Raw genomic sequence first — 20,354 nt, 5'->3', positions numbered from 1 at the left:
TTGCTTCAGCAGCACAATACTGGTGCTGTAGTTGTAGGAAATATCTCAAAACCTCATCAGGATTGCTGACAAAACCCGAAAATGGCAGAAAATGCATATTTTTGAAAAACTTTTCCCACTTAAATGTCGTAAGGGGGGGGGCCCTTACGCAAAAATTCAAAAATGGACTTGCTTTAGCAGCACAATACTGGCGCTATAGTTGTAGGAAATGTCTCAAAACCTCATCAGGATTGCCGACAAAACCCAAAAATTGCAGAAAATGCATATTTTAAAAAAACTTTTTTTTCGCAAAATATCGTTACGCAAAAATTCGAAAAAACGGACTTGCTTCAGCAGCACAATACTGGTTACTGTAGTTGTAGGAAATGTCTCAAAACCTCATCAGGAGTGCCGACAAAACCCGAAAATGGCAGAAAATGCATATTTTTAAAAAAACATTTTTTCGCAAAAATATCTTACGCAAAAATTTAAAAAACGGACTTGCTTCAGCAGCACAATACTGGTGCTGTAGTTGTAGGAAATATCTCAAAACCTCATCAGGATTGCTGACAAAACCTGAAAATGACAGAAAATGCATATTTTTGAAAAACTTTTTCCCACGTAAGGGGGGGCCCTTACGCAAAAATTCAAAAAATGGACTTGCTTTAGCAGCACAATACTGGCGCTATAGTTGTAGGAAATGTCTCAAAACCTCATCAGGATTGCCGACAAAACCCAAAAATGGCAGAAAATGCATATTTAAAAAAACCTTTTTTTTCGCAAAAATATCGTTACGCAAAAATTTGAAAAAACGGACTTGCTTCAGCAGCACAATACTGGTTACTGTAGTTGTAGGAAATGTCTCAAAACCTCATCAGGAGTGCCGACAAAACCAGAAAATGGCAGAAAATGCATATTTTTAAAAAAACATTTTTTCGCAAAAATATCTTACGCAAAAATTTAAAAAACGGACTTGCTTCAGCAATACAATACTGGTGCTATAGCTGTAGAAAATCTCTCAAAAGCTCATCAGGAGTGCCGACAAAACCCAAAAATGGCAGAAAATGCATTTTTTGGAAAACTTTTTTTCGCAAAAAATGTCGAAAGGGGGGACCCTTACGCAAAATTCGAAAAAAAGTACTTGCTTCAGCAGTACATTACTGGTGCTGTTGTTATAGGAAATGTCTCAAAACCTCATGAGGAATGCCGACAAAACCCCAAAATGGCAGAAAATGCATATTTAAAAAAAACTTTTTTTCGCAAACATATCGTAAGGGGGGACCCTTACGCAAAAATTTGAAAAAACTGACTTGCTTCAGCATCACAATACTGGTGATACACTTGTAGGAAATGTCTCAAAAGCTCATCAGGAGTGCGGGCAAAACCCAAAAATGGCAGAAAAGGCATATTTTTGGAAGACTTTTTTTCGCAAAATTGTCGTAAGGGGGGACCCTTACGCAAAAATTTGAAAAAATGTACTTGCTTTAGCAGCACATTACTGGTGCTGTTGCTGTAGGAAATGTCTCAAAACCTCATCAGGAGTGCCGACAAAACCAGAAAATGGCAGAAAATAAATATATTTTAAAAACTTTTTTTCGCTAAAATATCGTAAGGGGGGACCCTTACGCAAAAATTCGAAAAAACGGACTTGCTTCTGCAGCACAATACTGGTGCTGTAGTTGTAGGAAATGTCTCAAAACCTCACCAGGAGTGCCGACAAAACCCGTAAATGACAGAAAATGCATATTTCTGGAAAACTTTTTTTCGCAAAAATGACATTAGGGGGGACCCTTTTGCAAAAATTTGAAAAAAACGGACTTGCTTCAGCAGCACAATACCGGTGCTGTAGTTGTAGGAAATGTCTCAAAACCTCATCAGGAGTGCCGACATTACCTGAAAATTACAGAAAATGCATATTTTTGTGAAACTTTTTTTCGCAAAAATGACATAAGGGGCGAGCGACCCTTACGCAAAAATTCGAAAAAACGGACTTGCTTCAGCAGCACAATACTGGTGCTGTAGTTGTAGGAAATGTCTCAAAAACTCATCAGGAGTGCTGACAAAATCTGAAAATGGCAGAAAATGCATATTTTTGAAAACTTTTTTCGCTAAAATTTCCTAAGGGGGGGCCCATTCGCAAAAATTCAAAAAACGGACTTATTTCAAAAGCACAATACTGGTGCTGTAGTTGTAGGAAATGTCTCAAAACCTCATCAGGAGTGCCGACAATACCCGAAAAGGACAGAAAATGCATATTTTTGTAAAACTTTTTTCGCAAAATTGTAGTAAGGGGGGACCCTTACGCAAAAATTCAAAAAACGGGCTTGCTTCAGCAGCACAATGCTGGTGCTGTAGTTGTAAGAAATGTCTCAAAGCCTCATCAGGAGTGCCGACAAAACCAAAAAAGGGCAGAAAATGCATTTTTTTGGAAAACTTTTTTTCGCAAAAATGTCGAGAGGGGGGACCCTTACGCAAAAATTCGAAAAAACTGACTTGCTTCAGCATCACAATACTGGTGATACACTTGTAGGAAATGTCTCAAAAGCTCATCAGGAGTGCGGGCAAAACCCAAAAATGGCAGAAAATGCATATTTTTGGAAGACTTTTTCGCAAAATTGTCGTAAGGGGGGACCCTTACGCAAAAATTCGAAAAAACGGACTTGCTTCAGCAGCACAATACTGGTGCTGTAGTTGTAGGAAATGTCTCAAAACCTCACCAGGAGTGCCGACAAAACCCGTAAATGACAGAAAATGCATATTTCCGGAAAACTTTTTTTCGCAAAAATGACATTAGGGGGGACCCTTTCGCAAAAATTTGAAAAAAACGGACTTGCTTCAGCAGCACAATACCGGTGCTGTAGTTGTAGGAAATGTCTCAAAACCTCATCAGGAGTGCCGACAAACTCCAAAAATGGCAGAAAATGCATATTTTTAGAAAACTTTTTTTCGCTAAAATGTCGCAAAATACAAAAAAAAAGTACTTGCTTCAGTAGGACATTACTGGTGCTGTTGTTGTAGGAAATGTCCCAAAACCTAATCAGGAGTGCCGACAAAATCCGAAAATGGCAGAAAATGCATATTTTTGTAAAACTTTTTTTCGCAAAAATTTCGTGAGGGCGGCCCCTTTCGCAAAAATTTAAAAAACGGACTTGCTTCAGCAGCACAATACTGGTGCTGTAGTTGTAGGAAATGTCTCAAAACCTCACCAGGAGTGACGACAATACCCGAAAATGACAGAAAATGCATATTTTTGTAAAACTTTTTTTCGCAAAAATGACATAAGGGGGAACCTTTAAGCATAAATTTAAAAAAAACGGACTTGCTTCAGCAGCACAATACTGGTTCTGTAGTTGTAGGAAATTTCTCAAAACCTCATCAGGACTGCCGACAAAAGCCAAAAATGGCAGAAAATGCATATTTTTGTAAAACTTTTTTTCGCAAAAATGTCATAAGGGGGGGGCCCTTTCGCAAGAATTCAAAAAACAAACTTGCTTCAGCAGAACAATACTGGCGCTATAGTTGTAGGAAATGTCTCAAAAACTCATCAGCAGTGCTGACAAACTCCAAATGTGGCAGAAAATGCATATTTTTAGAAACCTTTTTTTCGCAAAAATGTCGTAAGGGGGGGCCCTTTCGCAAAAATTTAAAAAAAAGGAACTTCCTTCAGCAGCACAATACTGGTGCTATAGTTGTAGCAAATGTCTTAAAAACTCATCAGGAGTGCCAACAAAACCAAAAAAGGGCAGGAAAATGCATATTTTTGGAAAACGTATTTTGGCATAATTTCGAAAAAAAGTACTTGCTTCAGCAGCACATTACTGGTGCTGTAGTTGTAGGAAATGTCTCAAAACCTCATCAGGAGTGCTGACAAAACCCGAAAATGGCAGAAAATGCATATTTTTAAAGAACTTTTTTTTGCTAAAATGTCGTAAGGGGGAACATTACGCAAACATTCTAAAAAACCGGACTTGCTTCAGCAGCACAATACTGGTGCGGTAGTTGTAGGAAATGTCTCAAAACCTCATCAGGAGTCCGGACAAAACCCGAAAATGGCAAAAAATGCATATTTTTGGAAAAGAATTTTTAGCAAAAATTCTCAAAAAAAAGTACCTACTTCAGCAGCTTATTACGGGTGCTGTTGTTGTAGGAAATGTCTCAAAACCTCATCAGGAGGGCAGCCAAAACCCGAAAATGGCAGAAAATGCATATTTTTAAAAAACTTTTTTCGGCTAAAATATCGTAAGGGGGGACACTTAACGTAAAAATTCGAAAAATTGGACTTGCTTCAGCAGCACAATACTGGTGCTGTAGTTGTAGGAAATGTCTCAAAACCTCACCAGGAGTGCCGACAAAACACGAAAATGGCAGAAAATGCATATTTTTGTAAACATTTTTTTCACTAAAATGACATAAAGTGGGGGCCTTTCGCAAAATTCAAATAACTGACTTGCTTCAGCAGCACATTACTGTCGTGTAGTTGTAGGAAATGTCTCAAAAGCTCACCAGGAGTTCCGCCAAAACACAAAAATGGCAGAAAATGCATATTTTGGGGAAAATTTTTTTAGCAAAAATTCTCCAAAAAAAAGTTCCTACTTCAGCAGCTTATTACGGGTGCTGTTGTTGTAGGAAATGTCTCAAAACCTCATCAGGACTGCCGACAAAAGCCAAAAATGGCAGAAAATGCATATTTTTGTAAAACTTTTTTTCGCAAAAATGTCATAAGGGGGGGGCCCTTTCGCAAGAATTCAAAAAACAAACTTGCTTCAGCAGAACAATACTGGCGCTATAGTTGTAGGAAATGTCTCAAAAACTCATCAGCAGTGCTGACAAACTCCAAATGTGGCAGAAAATGCATATTTTTAGAAACCTTTTTTTCGCAAAAATGTCGTAAGGGGGGGCCCTTTCGCAAAAATTTAAAAAAAAGGAACTTCCTTCAGCAGCACAATACTGGTGCTATAGTTGTAGCAAATGTCTTAAAAACTCATCAGGAGTGCCAACAAAACCAAAAAAGGGCAGGAAAATGCATATTTTTGGAAAACGTATTTTGGCATAATTTCGAAAAAAAGTACTTGCTTCAGCAGCACATTACTGGTGCTTTAGTTGTAGGAAATGTCTCAAAACCTCATCAGGAGTGCTGACAAAACCCGAAAATGGCAGAAAATGCATATTTTTAAAGAACTTTTTTTTGCTAAAATGTCGTAAGGGGGAACATTACGCAAACATTCTAAAAAACCGGACTTGCTTCAGCAGCACAATACTGGTGCGGTAGTTGTAGGAAATGTCTCAAAACCTCATCAGGAGTCCGGACAAAACCCGAAAATGGCAAAAAATGCATATTTTTGGAATAGAATTTTTAGCAAAAATTCTCAAAAAAAAAGTACCTACTTCAGCAGCTTATTACGGGTGCTGTTGTTGTAGGAAATGTCTCAAAACCTCATCAGGAGGGCAGCCAAAACCCGAAAATGGCAGAAAATGCATATTTTTTAAAAACTTTTTTCCGCTAAAATATCGTAAGGGGGGACACTTAACGTAAAAATTCGAAAAATTGGACTTGCTTCAGCAGCACAATACTGGTGCTGTAGTTGTAGGAAATGTCTCAAAACCTCACCAGGAGTGCCGACAAAACACGAAAATGGCAGAAAATGCATATTTTTGTAAACATTTTTTTCACTAAAATGACATAAAGTGGGGGCCTTTCGCAAAAATTCAAATAACTGACTTGCTTCAGCAGCACATTACTGTCGTGTAGTTGTAGGAAATGTCTCAAAAGCTCACCAGGAGTTCCGACAAAACACAAAAATGGCAGAAAATGCATATTTTTGGGAAATTTTTTTTAGCAAAAATTCTCCAAAAAAATGTTCCTACTTCAGCAGCTTATTACGGGTGCTGTTGTTGTAGGAAATGTCTCAAAACCTCATCAGGAGGGCCGCCAAAACCCGAAAATGGCAGAAAATGCATATTTTTTAAAAACTTTTTTCCGCTAAAATATCGTAAAAATTCGAAAAATTGGACTTGCTTCAGCAGCACAATACTGGTGCTGTAGTTGTAGGAAATTTCTCAAAACCTCACCAGGAGTGCCGACAAAACCAGAAAATTGCTGAAAATATATATATTTTTGAAAACTTTTTTTCGCTAAAATGTCGTAAGGGAAACCATTACGCAAAAATTCCAAAACTGACTTTCTTCAGCAGCACAATACTGGTGCTGTAGTTGTAGGAAATGTCTCAAAACCTCATCAGGAGTGCCGACAAAACCCGAAAATCGCAGAAAATCAATATTTTTGGAAAACATTTTTTCGCTAAAATGTCGTAAGGGGGCCCTAAGCGCAAAAATTAGAAAAACACGGACTTGCTTCAGCCGCACAATACTAGTGCTGTAGTTGTAGGAAATGTCTCAAAACCTCACCAGGAGTGCTGACAAAATCCGAAAATACCAGAAAATGCATAGTTTTGAAAAACTTTTTTTCGCTAAAATATCGTAAGGGGGGGAATACAAATTTGAGGTTTTGAGACATTTTCCCAAAAATTAAAAAAACGGACTTGCTTCAGCAGCACAATACTGGTGCTGTAGTTGTAGGAAATGTCTCAAAACCTCATCAGGAGTGCCGAAAATACCCAAAAATGGCAGGAAATGCATATTTTTGAAAACATTTGTTTGCTAAAATGTCTTAAGGGCAGAAAATTTATTTTTTTGTAAAACTTTTTTTCGCTAAAATGTCATAAGGGGGGACCCTTACGCAAAAATTCCAAAAAAGTACTTGCTTCAGCAGCACATTACTGGTGCTGTAGTTGTAGGAAATGTCTCAAAACCTCATCAGGGCTGCCGACAAAACCCGAAAATGGCAGAAAATGCATATTTTTGTAAAACTTTTTTTCGCTAAAATGTTCTAAGGGGGGCCCTTTCGCAAACATTCAAAAAACGGACTTGCTTCAGCAGCACAATACTGGTGCTGTAGTTGTAGGAAATGTCTCAAAACCTCATCAGGAGTGCAGACAATACCCGAAAATGGCAGAAAATGCATATTTTTGTAAAACTTTTTTTCGCTAAAATTCAAAAAACGGATTTGCTTCAGCAGCACAATACTGGTGCTGTAGTTGAAGGAGATGTCTCAAAAAGTCATCAGGAGTCCCGACAAATCTCGAAAATGGGAGAAAATGCACATTTTTGGAAAACTTTTTTTCGCTAAAAAGTTCAAAAAATTCTTAAAAACGGATTTGCGTCAGCAGCAAAATACTGGTGCTGTAGTTGTAGGAGATGTCTCAAAACATCATCATGAGTCCCGACAAAACCTGAAAATGGCAGACAATGCATATTTTTAGAAAACTTTTTTTCGATAAAATATCGTAAGGGGGGAGGGAGTTTTTTTCTGCCCATAAATCCCTCCAAAAAACATCCAGAAGGCGACAACAATATTCCATTTATATTTTGTGACTCGAATCTTAACCAAGTATTAGTCATACTGTTAAAAACAATTTGTAGCGGCGCCGCGATCAGAGGGAGCTAACAGCTTGTTGCCCTGGTATTGACATCAGCGGCTGGTGAGCTGCTTTCATGCCTTAGAGCTCGAAAGTTTACTGTAGATATTAAATAATGCATCTCACCCGTATAGTAGAAGGATGGAGACATAATTTGAAAAGTTGGTCAACTTTGGCATCCAACTGAGATGTAGAAATGGCGAGAAAGACATGAAAATACGCTTGGTCTGCACTCTGTTCCACCCATCTTTATTCATAAAGATTATAATTAATTCTTCATTTAAATGGGAATATATCAATATCCAATCAGTAGGTATCCTAATGGCAGCAGACATTGTACAGTAAGTGATATTTTATTATATATTTTGTCTCTCATGAAGTGTGCAGCAGAGCGAGTAGAAATCAATGATGTTTGTTATGATCCGCTGCCCGGATCATACCATATTCTAGTTTTGTTCTGTTTTTATTTTCACATTCTGTTGTTTGACTTCCTTAGTCCCTGATTTATCTGGTTACCGTGGTTTCATATTAGTTCCACCTGCTACTCGCTGTTGACGCACACTTGTTACTCTTGATTACTGCCAGTATTTAAGCCTGCCTCCTTTTGTCATTCTTTCTCGCTTCCTAGTTTTTGTTACACCAAGTTTGTGTTTCGCAACAGTGACGATTCCATGTTTCTACTTGCTAGCTTTCGCGCTATGTATTAGTTTTCCTCTACCCCCCACGGTAATAGTTTTGCAAGTTTGTTTATTTATCTAGCTCCCATGCTAGCGCTTTGTGTTGTTTCTAGCTCCCATGCTAGTTCTGTTTGTTTTGCCTTTTCTGCATAGTACCAGTTTTTCTGTTCATAGTCTGTTTTATTTATTGAATAAATTTACATTTCTTACCGCCCGACTGCATCCTTGAAAGAAAGCCTCCGCATCACAATGCCCAGCAATCGTTACAATGTTGTTGAAAAAAAACTAGCAAACGTTGTGATGCGTCTATGAAATTAATGTGATCAAAATACATAAATATTATTTTACCATACCATACCAACTTTATTTATAAAGCCCTTTAAAAACAGCCATAGTTGAAGAACATAGGGCTGTACACCACAAGAAAATAGTGTGCCTGTTACTACATTACATATATTATTACAGTGTGTACATGAAACCTTGATGGATGTGTTTTTAGAGCGCTTTATAAGCAAAATAGAGCAAGCTTCAAAGGCTCCATTGCAAGCAGACTTTTGATCGCCAGGGTTTCCCCTAAATTGCCAAGATACCTGTGGCAGTGGGGGCGTGGTCACCATGGTATCATCATACCGTATTTTTCGGACTATAAGTCGCAATTTTTTTCATAGTTTGGCCGGGGGTGCGACTCATGTGCAGAGGTGGGTAGTAACGCGCTACATTTACTCCGTTCCATCTACTTGAGTAACTTTTGGGATAAATTGTACTTCAAAGAGTAGTTTTTATGCAACATGCTTTTACTTTTACTTGAGTATATTTATAGAGAAGAAACGCTACTTTTACTCAGCTCCATTTATCTACATTCAGCTCGCTACTGATTTTTATCGATTTGTTAATGTTTGTTTTGGTTTACGACAGACCTTCAAAGAGGATACGCATGCCTGCGTTTCACCAATCACATGCAGTCATTGGTGACGTTGGACCAATCAAACAGAGCCAGGTGGTCACATGACCGTCACACGTGGATCCCGACTTAAACAAGTTAAAAAACTTATTGGGGTGTTACTATTTGGTGGTCAATTGTACGGAATATGTACTGTACTGTGCAATCTACTAATAAAAGTTTCAATCAATCAATCAAAAGTGTAAAGGAAAAAAGACACTTTTTATTTTAACTGTACTTCCCGTCAAAAGCCTAAAGACTGATCACTCAGTTCCTGTCTTCACAATAAAAGTGCCGCTCCACCGCGCCTGCGCTGACAAAATAAGAGTCTCCGAAAGCCAGCTAGCAAGCAAGCTACGGAGTTTGCCGCCGATGTATTTCTTGTAAAGTGTATAAAAACGAATATGGAAGCTGGACAAATAAGATGCCAAAAACCAACGACTTTCATTTGGTATTAGACAGAAAGGATTTGAAAACGTGGATGTTATCAGCACTACTGTCTGATTCCAATCAATGCAAGTCATCAGAATCAGGTAATACACCAACTTATATTCTTGTCTTCATGAAAGATAGGAATCTATATGTTAAACATGCATGTATATTCATTAAAACACCTTTAACGTGAACAAAAACGGCAAAACAAATAAATATAAATTATATACTCTATATAGAAATGTATGTATATATATATATATATATATATATATATATATATATATATATGAGGTAGATCACCTCGACTTGGTCATTTATTAAGTAATTGATTAACGTTGAAAAATTTATTGGGGTGTTACCATTTAGTGGTCAATTGTACGGAATATGTACTGTACTGTGCAATCTACTAAAACAAGTTTCAATCAATCAATCAATGCCTACTGAGCCAATGGTGCTGTTAAGTTATTGTGGCTCAATTTGCCTTATTTTTTTTAATTTTAATGTATTATTATTTAATATATATTATTGTTTCAGTAGGAGAACATTATCACCAGACCTATGTAAGCGTCAATATATACCTTGATGTTGCAGAAAAAAGACCATATATTTTTTTATCTGATTTTCGAAGTCGGAATGGGTGAATTTTGGCGAATTAAACGCCTTTCTATTTATCGCTATCGGAGCGATGACGTCAGAACGTGACGTCACCTAAGTAATAAAGCCGCCATTTTCTCAAACACATTACAAACACTGGCTCTCAGCTCCGTTATTTTCCGTTTTTTCGACTTTTTTCTTGAACCTTGGAGACATCATGCATCGTCGGTGTGTTGTCGGAGGGTGTAACAACACTAACAGGGAGGGATTCAAGTTGCACCACTTGCCCAAAGATGCGAAAGTGGCAAGAAATTGGACTAAATGTGTTCAAAATATGAGTGTGGGGAAAACCGACAAAATGGTCAGTCGTTTGTTCCGCACATTTTACCGACGAAAGCTATGCTACTACAGAGATGGCAAGATCGTGTGGATATCCTGCGACTCTCAAAGCAGATGCATTTCCAACAATAGTCAAAGAAATCTGCCGCCAGACCCCCGTTGAATGTGGAGGAGTGTCTGCACATTTTACCGGTGGTGCTAAGGCAGACATGGCACAGAGATGTATGGATAACTTGCAGATGCATTTCCAACGATTAAGTCAACGAAATCACAAAGGTGAGTTTTGTTGATGTTATTGACTTATGTGCTAATCAGACATATTTGGTCACGGCATGACTGCCAGCTAATCGATGCTAACATGCTATTTAGGCTAGCTATATGTACATTTGAAACTATTTTTACATCCGGCGTTTCCCTCCACCCACATTTAATGCCAAGCAAACACTTACCAATCGACTGATTTAAGTTGATCCAGTGTCACAGGATGCGAAACTTCCGATCGTTGGTCTGCACATTTTACCGGCGATGCTAAGGCAGACATGGCCGAATAGCGTCAATAGCTATTCGGTCAATAACTTCAGTTTCTTCTTCAATTCTGTTTTCGCTATCTGCCTCCACTCTCCAACCATCCGTTAAGCCGCTGAAATCATGGGCTGAATCCGAGCTAATGTTGCTATATCTTACTGTGCTATCCGTATTGGCATCACTGGATGACGTCACAGGAAAATGGACTGTGGCTTCACAGATAGCGAAAATCAGGCACTTTAAAGCTTTTTTTAGGGATATTCCGGGATGGGTAAAATTTTGAAAAAAACTTCGAAAAAATAAGATAAGCCACTGGGAACTGATTTTTATTGGTTTTAACCCTTCTGAAATTGTGATAATGTTCTTCTTTAAGAGATATTCCTGGCTCTGAATTTGCTCATTGCTATTTTTATGTTTTTGTGCATTATTTGTTGCCGTAATCATTAAACAAACATGTTACTCATCAGTTACTCAGTACTTGAGTAGTTAATCACAACATACTTTTTACTTTTACCAAGTAAATATTTGGGTGACTACTCCTTACTTTTACTTGAGTAATAAATCTCTCAAGTAACAGTACTCTTACTTGAGTACAATTTCTGGCTACTCTACCCACCTCTGCTTATGTGTGAAATTATTAACACATTACCGTAAAATATCAAATAATATTATTTAAAAGCAACACCGAGGAAGAAGATTTCATCAAATTTAGCGATTGGAAGTGACAGATTGTTTGGTAAACGTATAGCATGTTTTATATGTTATAGTTATTTGAATGACTCTCACCATAATATGTTACGTTAACATACCAGGCACCTTCTCAGTTGGTTATTTATGCCTCATATAACGTACACTTATTCAGCCTGTTCACTATTCTTTATTTATTTTAAATTTCCTTTCAAATGTCTATTCTTGGTGTTGGGTTTTACCAAATACATTCCCCCAAAAAATGTGACTTATACTCCAGTGCGTCTTACATGTTTTTTTCCTTCTTTATTATGCATTTTCGGCAGGTGCGACTTATACTCCGGAGCGACTTATACTCCGAAAAATATGGTAATTGGCTATGATGTGATTTTCTTTAAAAAGGCTAAATTATGTATACATAAATTTAAAACAAATCGGTATTAACACACATATATATATATATATATATATATATATATATATATATATATATATATATATATATATATATATATATATATATATATTAAACGTTTTGCCATGTTTTCAATCATTGCCTTTTTGTACATTGTACTTTGAGATTATTTCAAGTGTTTCCAGATTTTATTGAATTTTTTAAAATTAAAGACAACTAGCAACAAATGTACCATGTAATTCTGGTGTTATTATAAAATGTAGTCTTATTTAGAGACTACTCCTGTCCCTCGATGTCGTTTACTAAAGAGGCTCGCTGAAACGAGCTTGATGTCACACTTGCTTGGCACTGTTGCTCAAGTTTTTCTTCTTAAAAGCCGCCACTGTCCTCTTGATATTTGCACATTTTGTAGATGGCTGTCCACGCTGGTGTATCTGCACTGTATAGAAAAATGACGTCCACGTTGCAGACATGCTGACAACGCTCGAGAAAGTCACAATGGCGTGTCTTTTGTTTACTTCTGGTTTCGGTAGCGTGTTTTTCACTTTTCGTGGTCAAGTTTTCGGTACATCACTTTTTAATAGTGTGCAAATAGTAGGCATTATATATCAGTTCATACTGTAACAGCCAGTTAAAGGCCTACTGAAATGAGATTATCTTATTTAAACGGGGATAGCAGCTCCATTCTATGTCATACTTGATCATTTCGCGATATTGTCATATTTTTGCTGAAAGGATTTAGTAGAGAACGTCCACGATAAAGTTCGCAACTTTTGGTCGCTAATAAAAAAGCCTTGCCTGTACCGGAAGTAGCACATGATGTACGCGTGACATCACTAGTTGTAGAGCTCCTTACGTCTGAACATTGTTTACAATCATGGCCACCAGCAGCGAGAGCGATTCGGACCGAGAAAGCGACGATTTCCCCATTAATTTGATCGAGAATGAAAGATTCGTGGATGAGGAAAGTGAGAATGAAGGACTACAAAACAAAAAAAAACTATACAGTGGGAGCGATTCAGACAAATTTACTATGATAATTCTGGAAAATCCCTTTATCTTCTTATTGTGTTACCAGTGTTTTAGTGAGATTATATGGTCGTACCTGTACAGCCTGAAGGTCGGCCCCGCACCTTTCTTCAGCACCAGTCGACGGGTGGGGGCGATCCCCATCTCTGCCCTTCGCAAGGGACCCTCTTCGAAACACGATCTTTCAAAAAGATCGCTGCATAATACACTGTACTTTGTGTGTGTGTGTGGTCCAATCCAACCGTGTTCACTTGACCGCTCTGTTCCATAGTAAAGCCGTCATCTTTCGGGAATGTAAACAATGAAACACGGGCTGTGTTTGTGTTGCCAAAGGCGGCCACCTACAGCTTTCTTCTTTGACGTCTCCATTATTCATTGAACAAATTGCAAAAGATTCAGGAACACTGTGGAATTATGCGATGAAAACAGACGACTTATAGCTGGGCACGGTGCTGGAACAAGATGTCCTCTACAATGTGTGACGTCATCATACCGCGACGTTTTAGCATGATACTTTTGCGCGAAATCTAAAATTGCAATTTAATAAACTGAACCAGCCGTATTGGCATGTGTTGCAATGTTAATATTTCATCATTGATGTATAAACTATCAGACTGCGTGGTCAGTAGTAGTGGGTTTTAGTAGGCCTTTAATATTTTATCTTCGTGTGGTTTGGATTCGATGTTTGTTTTTTCCGTGTTTGGCAAATACACCGTCCTTGCCTGAAAGGTGATTGGCGGAGAATGAGGAAGTGTTGTTGTGTGTCTGGAGAAGCGCGGACTCACAAGGCGAAAGTTTAAAAAAAGCGTCTGACTTTGTGATTTCTTCTGAGCGCTACAATATATTTAATTTGTTTTAAAAAAAACCTAAACTTATTTTAAAGGTCTGCCGGTAATAAAAATGCCGTGGCATTAATTTGACTGTTCAGAATGCCATCGCTCCATCCATTTTCTACCGCTTATTCCCTTTGGGGTCGCGGGGGGCGCTGGTGCCTATCCCGGCTACAACCGGGCAGAAGGCCGTTTACACCCTAGACAAGTCGCCACCTCATCGCAGGGCCAACACGGATAGACAGACAACATTCACACTCACATTCACACACTAGGGCCAATTTAGTGTTGCCAATCAACCTATCCCCAGGTGCATGTCTTTGGAAGTGGGAGGAAGCCGGAGTACCCGGAGGGAACCCACGCAGTCACGGGGAGAACATGCAAACTCCACACAGAAAGATCCCGAGCCCGGGATTGAACCCAGGACTACTCAGGACCTTCGTATTGTGAGGCAGACGCACTAACCCCTCTGTCAACGTGAAGCCCCTGTTTAGAATGCTTTGAAAAAAAAATACAAAAATAAAAAAAGATATTTGTTCTTGTATCACATAAGGATTGTGAATTATAGACACAATTCCCCCAATAAACTGCATTTCCCCTCTAACAATGCAGTTTGAATGTAAACAGTTGCATGACCAAAGCCCAAACATGATATTCTTAAACGAGAGGTTATAACATTTCCACTTTCTTTGTTCCTGCTCTTGTCTCATCTTCAGGTGGAGGACACCGAAGCCCGCCGCCTTTTCCAGCAAATCATCTCAGCTGTGGATTACTGTCACCGTCACATGGTGGTCCACAGGGACCTCAAACCTGAAAATGTCCTGCTGGATGCCAGCAAGAATGCCAAGATTGCAGACTTCGGTAAGATTTTCTTCCTAAAAACGCCAAACCCTACATTGGTTATTGATGGATGATTCACTGAGTATCTTAAAGTCATATAGGGCTGCAACAATTCATCAATTAAATTGATTAATTCGATTTAAAAACTTAAATCAATTAATTGTTTTTATGAGTGTAAGTAATAAATATTTACTCTGGACTGCAGGAAGTACCGACAACTTTATATACGCAGTAATAGTTTTTGCAGGGCCGCTGCAATAGAACAGACAGCGGAAACATTGTATTTATACAATTTTTTATTAATGCGCACATACTTAAAGGGGAACATTATCACCAAACCTATGCAAGCGTCAATATATACCTTGATGTTGCAGAAAAAAGCCCATGCATTTTTTTTAACCGATTTCCGAACTCTAAATGGGTGAATTTTGGCAAATTAAACGCCTTTCTGTTTATCGGTCTTTTAGCGTTGACGTCAGAACGTGACGTCACCGAGGTAATACAGCCGCCATTTTCATTTTCACATTGCAAACACCGGGTCTCAGCTCTGTTATTTTCCATTTTTTCAACTATTTTTTGGAACCTTGGAGACATCATGCCTCGTCGGTGTGTTGTCAGAGGGTGTAACAACACTAACAGGGAGGGATTCAAGTTGCACCACTGGCAAGAAATCTTCCGCCAGACCACCATTGAATTTGCCAGAGTGTCTGCACATTTTACCGGCGATGCTAAGGCAGACATGGCACAGAGATGTATGGATAACCTGCAGATGCATTTGCAACGATTAAGTCAACAAAATCACAAAAGGTGAGTTTTGTTGATGTTGTTGACTTATGTGCTAATCAGACATATTTGGTCACGGCTTGACTGCCAGCTAATCGATGCTAACATGCAATGCTAATTGATGCTAACATGCTATTTACGCTAGCTGTATGTACATTTGAAACTAGATACCCACATTTAAGGCGAAACAAACACTTACCAATCGACGGATTTAAGTTGCTCCAGTGTCACAAGATGCGAAAATCCTGAACGTTTGGTCCGCACATTTTACTAGCGATGCTAATAAGGCAGCCATGCTATGGGCCACTTCATTAGGTACACAACATGCTACGGCCGAATAGCGTCAATAGCTATTCGCTCAATAGCTTCAATTTCTTCTTCAATTTCGTTTTCGCTATCTGCCTCCATACTCCGACCATCTGTTTCAATACATGCGTAATCTGTTGAATCGCTTAAGCCGCTGAAATCCAAGTCTGAATCCGAGCTAATGTCGCTATATCTTGCTGTGGTAACCGCCATGTTGTTTGTATTGGCAGCACTGTATGACGTCACAGGGAAATGGACAGTCGCATCGCAAATTACAAAAATCAAGAACTTTAAAGCTTTTTTTAGGGATATACCGGGAGGTGTAAAATTTTGAAAAAAAAATCGAAAAATAAAACAAGCCACTGGGAACTGATTTTTATTGTTTTTAACCCTTTTGAAATTGTGATAATGTTTCCCTTTAAAGTGCAAATTCTGTCACGTGGCGGCCGCATTGTTGCGACTGTTGTTTCTCCCAAGATGCAAAGGACGGCAGGAAGCATCTTGCCGGTCAGAATGCTTGTTTGAGCGTTAAGCTAACTGGAAGTCAAATGGTCGACAACGGCAAATGACCAGACAGTCTTAAGTAGAGCAATGAAAAAACGTAACTGTCACAAGTAGGTGCACTGGATGAATATAGGAGAGTGATTAGTGGCAGTGGCAGGTGGGGACACAAATCGATAAACAGAAGCAGACACGCTTAGTAACAAGAATGTAAACAAACAAGGTGCGTTGGCAACATAAATATGCGCTAAATTATGAAGAATAACAGCACCACCAATGAAAGGACATGACCATTGTTTACTTATAATTTAATGTAATCATAATATATAATAATACAAGTAACTTGGGGTGTGGGAAAAAATCGATTCGAATATGAATCGCGATTTTCACGTTGTGCGATTCTGAATCGATTCTCATTTTTAAAATCGATTTAAAAAAATATAATAATATTAATAATATATATATATTTTTTTTTATCAATCCGACAAAACAATACACAGCAATAACATAACAATGCAATCCAATTCCAAAACCAAACCTGACCCAGCAACACTCAGAACTCCAATAAACAGAGCAATTGAGAGGAGACACAAACACGACACAGAACAAACCAAAAGTAGTCAAACAAAAATGAATATTATCAACAACAGTATCAATTTTAGTTATGATTTCAGCATAGCAGTAATTAAAAATCCCTCATTGACATTATCATTAGACATTTATAAAAAAAAAAAAAAGAACAATAGTGTCACAGTGGCTTCTCATAAGCTTGACAACACACTGTGTCCAATGTTTTCACAAAGATAAAATAAGTCGTATTTTTGGTTCGTTTAATAGTTAAAACAAATTTATGTTATTGCAATCAGTTGATAAAACATTGTCCTCAACAACTATAAAAGCTTTTTTTTTTTTAAATCTACTCTGCTAGCGTGTCAGCAGACTGGGGTAGATCCTGCTGAAATCCTATGTATTGAATGAATACAGACTCGTTTTGAATCAGCAAAATATCGTTTTTGAATCGAGAATCGCGTTGAATCGAAAAAATCGCGACCCAAGAATCGATATTGAATCGAATCGTGGGACACCCAAAGATTCGCAGCCCTAAAAGTAACCATTTAAAATGATCATTTTTTAAAAATGTATCATTACTGTATCATTGTTTACCATTGTACTGTAATTGAAATGTAAACAACTGTTATTTTAAATAAATAAAAAATAAATAAGATAGACTAAGTGAACATTTACCTAAATAAATATTGAACATCTTAAAGTGCATTTTTTCCCAGATTGTTAAATGTGGACGGCCGTTGTCTTTTTTTTTTGTTTTTGTTTTTTATTGCCATCACATGATCGCGGTATTTTCGCTCCTTCGTCCGTGTTGATGGGCTCATATTGCCCATTTTATTTGGGACATTTTGGCTTTGTAATCGTACTTTTTTTCCTACAAATTTGTGTTACTTTGCGGCACTCCCCACTGGCGGGTCGCGAGTGTACTGTGTACTCTGTGTACTCAGTCATTAACAAAGATAGTTAATGACTGAAAAGAGGGGTTACTGGTCAGTTAATTCCATTGTTAAATATATGTTGAGAGCACAAAGAAAGACGTCTTTCTTCCTGTTTGAAGTGAAAGAAAAACAAATGGAACAACTCTGAGAACATGTCTGTCAGACTTGTCCAGGGTGTACCCCGCCTTCCGCCCGATTGTAGCCGAGATAGGCACCAGCGACCCCCGCGACCCCAAAGGGAATAAGCGGTAGAAAATGGATGGATGGATGTCTGTCACTCAAATGCCTGAAAAAATAAAAATAAAAATGCCTGAGACGGCAGAGGAAAAAGCTAATCTCAGCCTCTTGCGGTTATTTGTCGCACTAATTAATTCCTCAATGTTGATTGGATTTCAATTAAACGTGCAGCCCTAGTAGGTTTGATCAAGTGAAATTAGTCAGAGCTCATTGAGACATATAAAACTACATACTTGTGGAATTTTTGTAAAGGTTTAATCAAGTGAAATTATTAAACTATTATTAACAATGGTTTGTATGAAAACACTAACCTATAGCAAATTTATACTTTTGAAGTCTAGTGTTAATTTGTGTTTTACCAACACCTTGTGGTCAAATTAATTAATTAAATTAAGGGCATGACGCAAGAAGTTCAATGATGTGGACACGTTTGTTACCGGATACTTTCCAATACTCCTCGTCAATAATAGAATAGAATAGAATAAAACAGAAAGTACATTATTGATCCCTGGGGGAAATTCAGCACCACAGTTCGCTCACAATAGACAATAATAATAATAAATGATGTAATATATATATAAATATAATATATAATATAAATATAGTCTACATATATTCTACATTTAACTGCAGTCAAGAAGTAACGTATGCATTATACAGTCTGATGGTTGTTGGTATGAAATATGAAATTATATCAATCAATCAATCAATCAATCAATGTTTATTTATATAGCCCTAAATCACAAGTGTCTCAAAGGGCTGCACAAACCACAACGACATCCTCGGTTGAGCCTACATGAGGGCAAGGAAAAACTCACCTCAGTGGGACGTCGGTGACAGTGACAATGATGACTATGAGAAACCTTGGAGAGGACCGCATATGTGGGCATCCCCCCACTCCCCCTCCACCCAGGGGAAATGCAGCTATAATTATTTGACACTTACTTATATTGGCAAATATGACATTTTAGACTGAAATATTGTTCAATTAAGTACATGTATTTCATACGTTTGGTCGGTCTGTTGGTTTCTTTCAGTTTATTTCTAAAATACACACAATGCAATTACAAGGTAATACATTACATATTTCGACATGTTTTGTTACAACATGTCTGAAAAGGAGAAGAAAGAAGCAGAGCTATTTAATGGTACCTTTTTTCGTATCATCACAGTTTTGTCTTCTATTTGGAACACAACAGTGAATAAATAAATAAGTAAATAAATACAATGATATAAAATAAGTAAGTAAATGTGGAAGTTGCCTCCTAGCAGTTCCACTGTAGACACTGTAAAGTTTTTAGTGTGCATAGATTTGTGTACAACTCTTTCTCCAGCAGAACGTGACTTTTCAGTCACGTCCGTATCCTCTCTCCCCTCCTGCTCCCGGCCTTACTGTTAAAGACAACAGATGATTAGATTAACACGTAGCACCTGTGAAATCTAATCACCTGCCAGCTGTGTCTCGCCGTCAGCACTGCCATGTCCCCGTTTGATGGTGCTCTGTACCTAGCACCATCGACAGAGGCGCTGACCTTTGCTCCTGCAGGCAGCGCTGGCCACATCTCCCTCCACAGTAAACAATTATTAAATACATATGAACATATTCCCAATTATTTAAGTTCTCTTAAATAAATAGTTAAGTAATTTATGGTTCACCTGGGAGATGAATGGGATTATCTAATTATTTCAAGAAAGATTCAGTATGTTTATCAGGATTATTCTTTTTTGTACTTTGTAAACACTTGGAGTTTGAACAGTTTCTTCAACTGAATCATATTACCATAGACTATAGACCACACTGAGATATAAGCCACCCCCACTAAATTTTGGAAGAAAATACACATTTTTACATATTAGCCACACCGGACTATAAACCGCAGATGTATACATTGTGAAATGAGTTATTTACACAGAATGATTCTGTAAATGTTTAAAGCAAAGCATTAGTCATCGTCGTAGATCCACTAGCTGCAGAAGCTTGCTCTCCAATCAGCTAAACAGACTCGGTAAGTCCACAATAAGTCATTCTGGAATTTGTGAAACTGAAACAATGCAAAAATAACGCCATTGTAAGTTAATAATACTAACAAAGACACTCGTAAACTTGTTATCATGCTGGTGTCTTTATGTTAAGGTAGCACGTACAAATATGCACAAAAAACACTCCTACAGGCATCACACATGAGATGGTTAAGTCAGTATAAACAGTTTTAGATATCTTGTAAAACTTACAAACGTTGCTTGGAGTGATGAATGA

General features: G+C 37.9%; 1 protein-coding gene across 1 annotated transcript in view; it reads left to right on the top strand.

The window, feature by feature from the left end:
- prkaa2 (protein kinase, AMP-activated, alpha 2 catalytic subunit) overlaps window positions 1-20,354 on the top strand; it is a 57,721-nt gene that overhangs the window by 18,255 nt on the left and 19,112 nt on the right. Inside the window, exon 4 of the mRNA XM_061887919.1 lies at window positions 14,642-14,786. Coding sequence (XP_061743903.1) covers window positions 14,642-14,786 — 145 coding nt within the window. The remainder of the gene's footprint in view (window positions 1-14,641; window positions 14,787-20,354) is intronic.

The sequence above is a fragment of the Nerophis ophidion genome, linkage group LG26 (assembly GCF_033978795.1).
Source record: "Nerophis ophidion isolate RoL-2023_Sa linkage group LG26, RoL_Noph_v1.0, whole genome shotgun sequence".
Classification (NCBI taxonomy): domain Eukaryota; kingdom Metazoa; phylum Chordata; class Actinopteri; order Syngnathiformes; family Syngnathidae; genus Nerophis; species Nerophis ophidion.
This window is presented reverse-complemented; position numbering and strand designations above follow the sequence as displayed.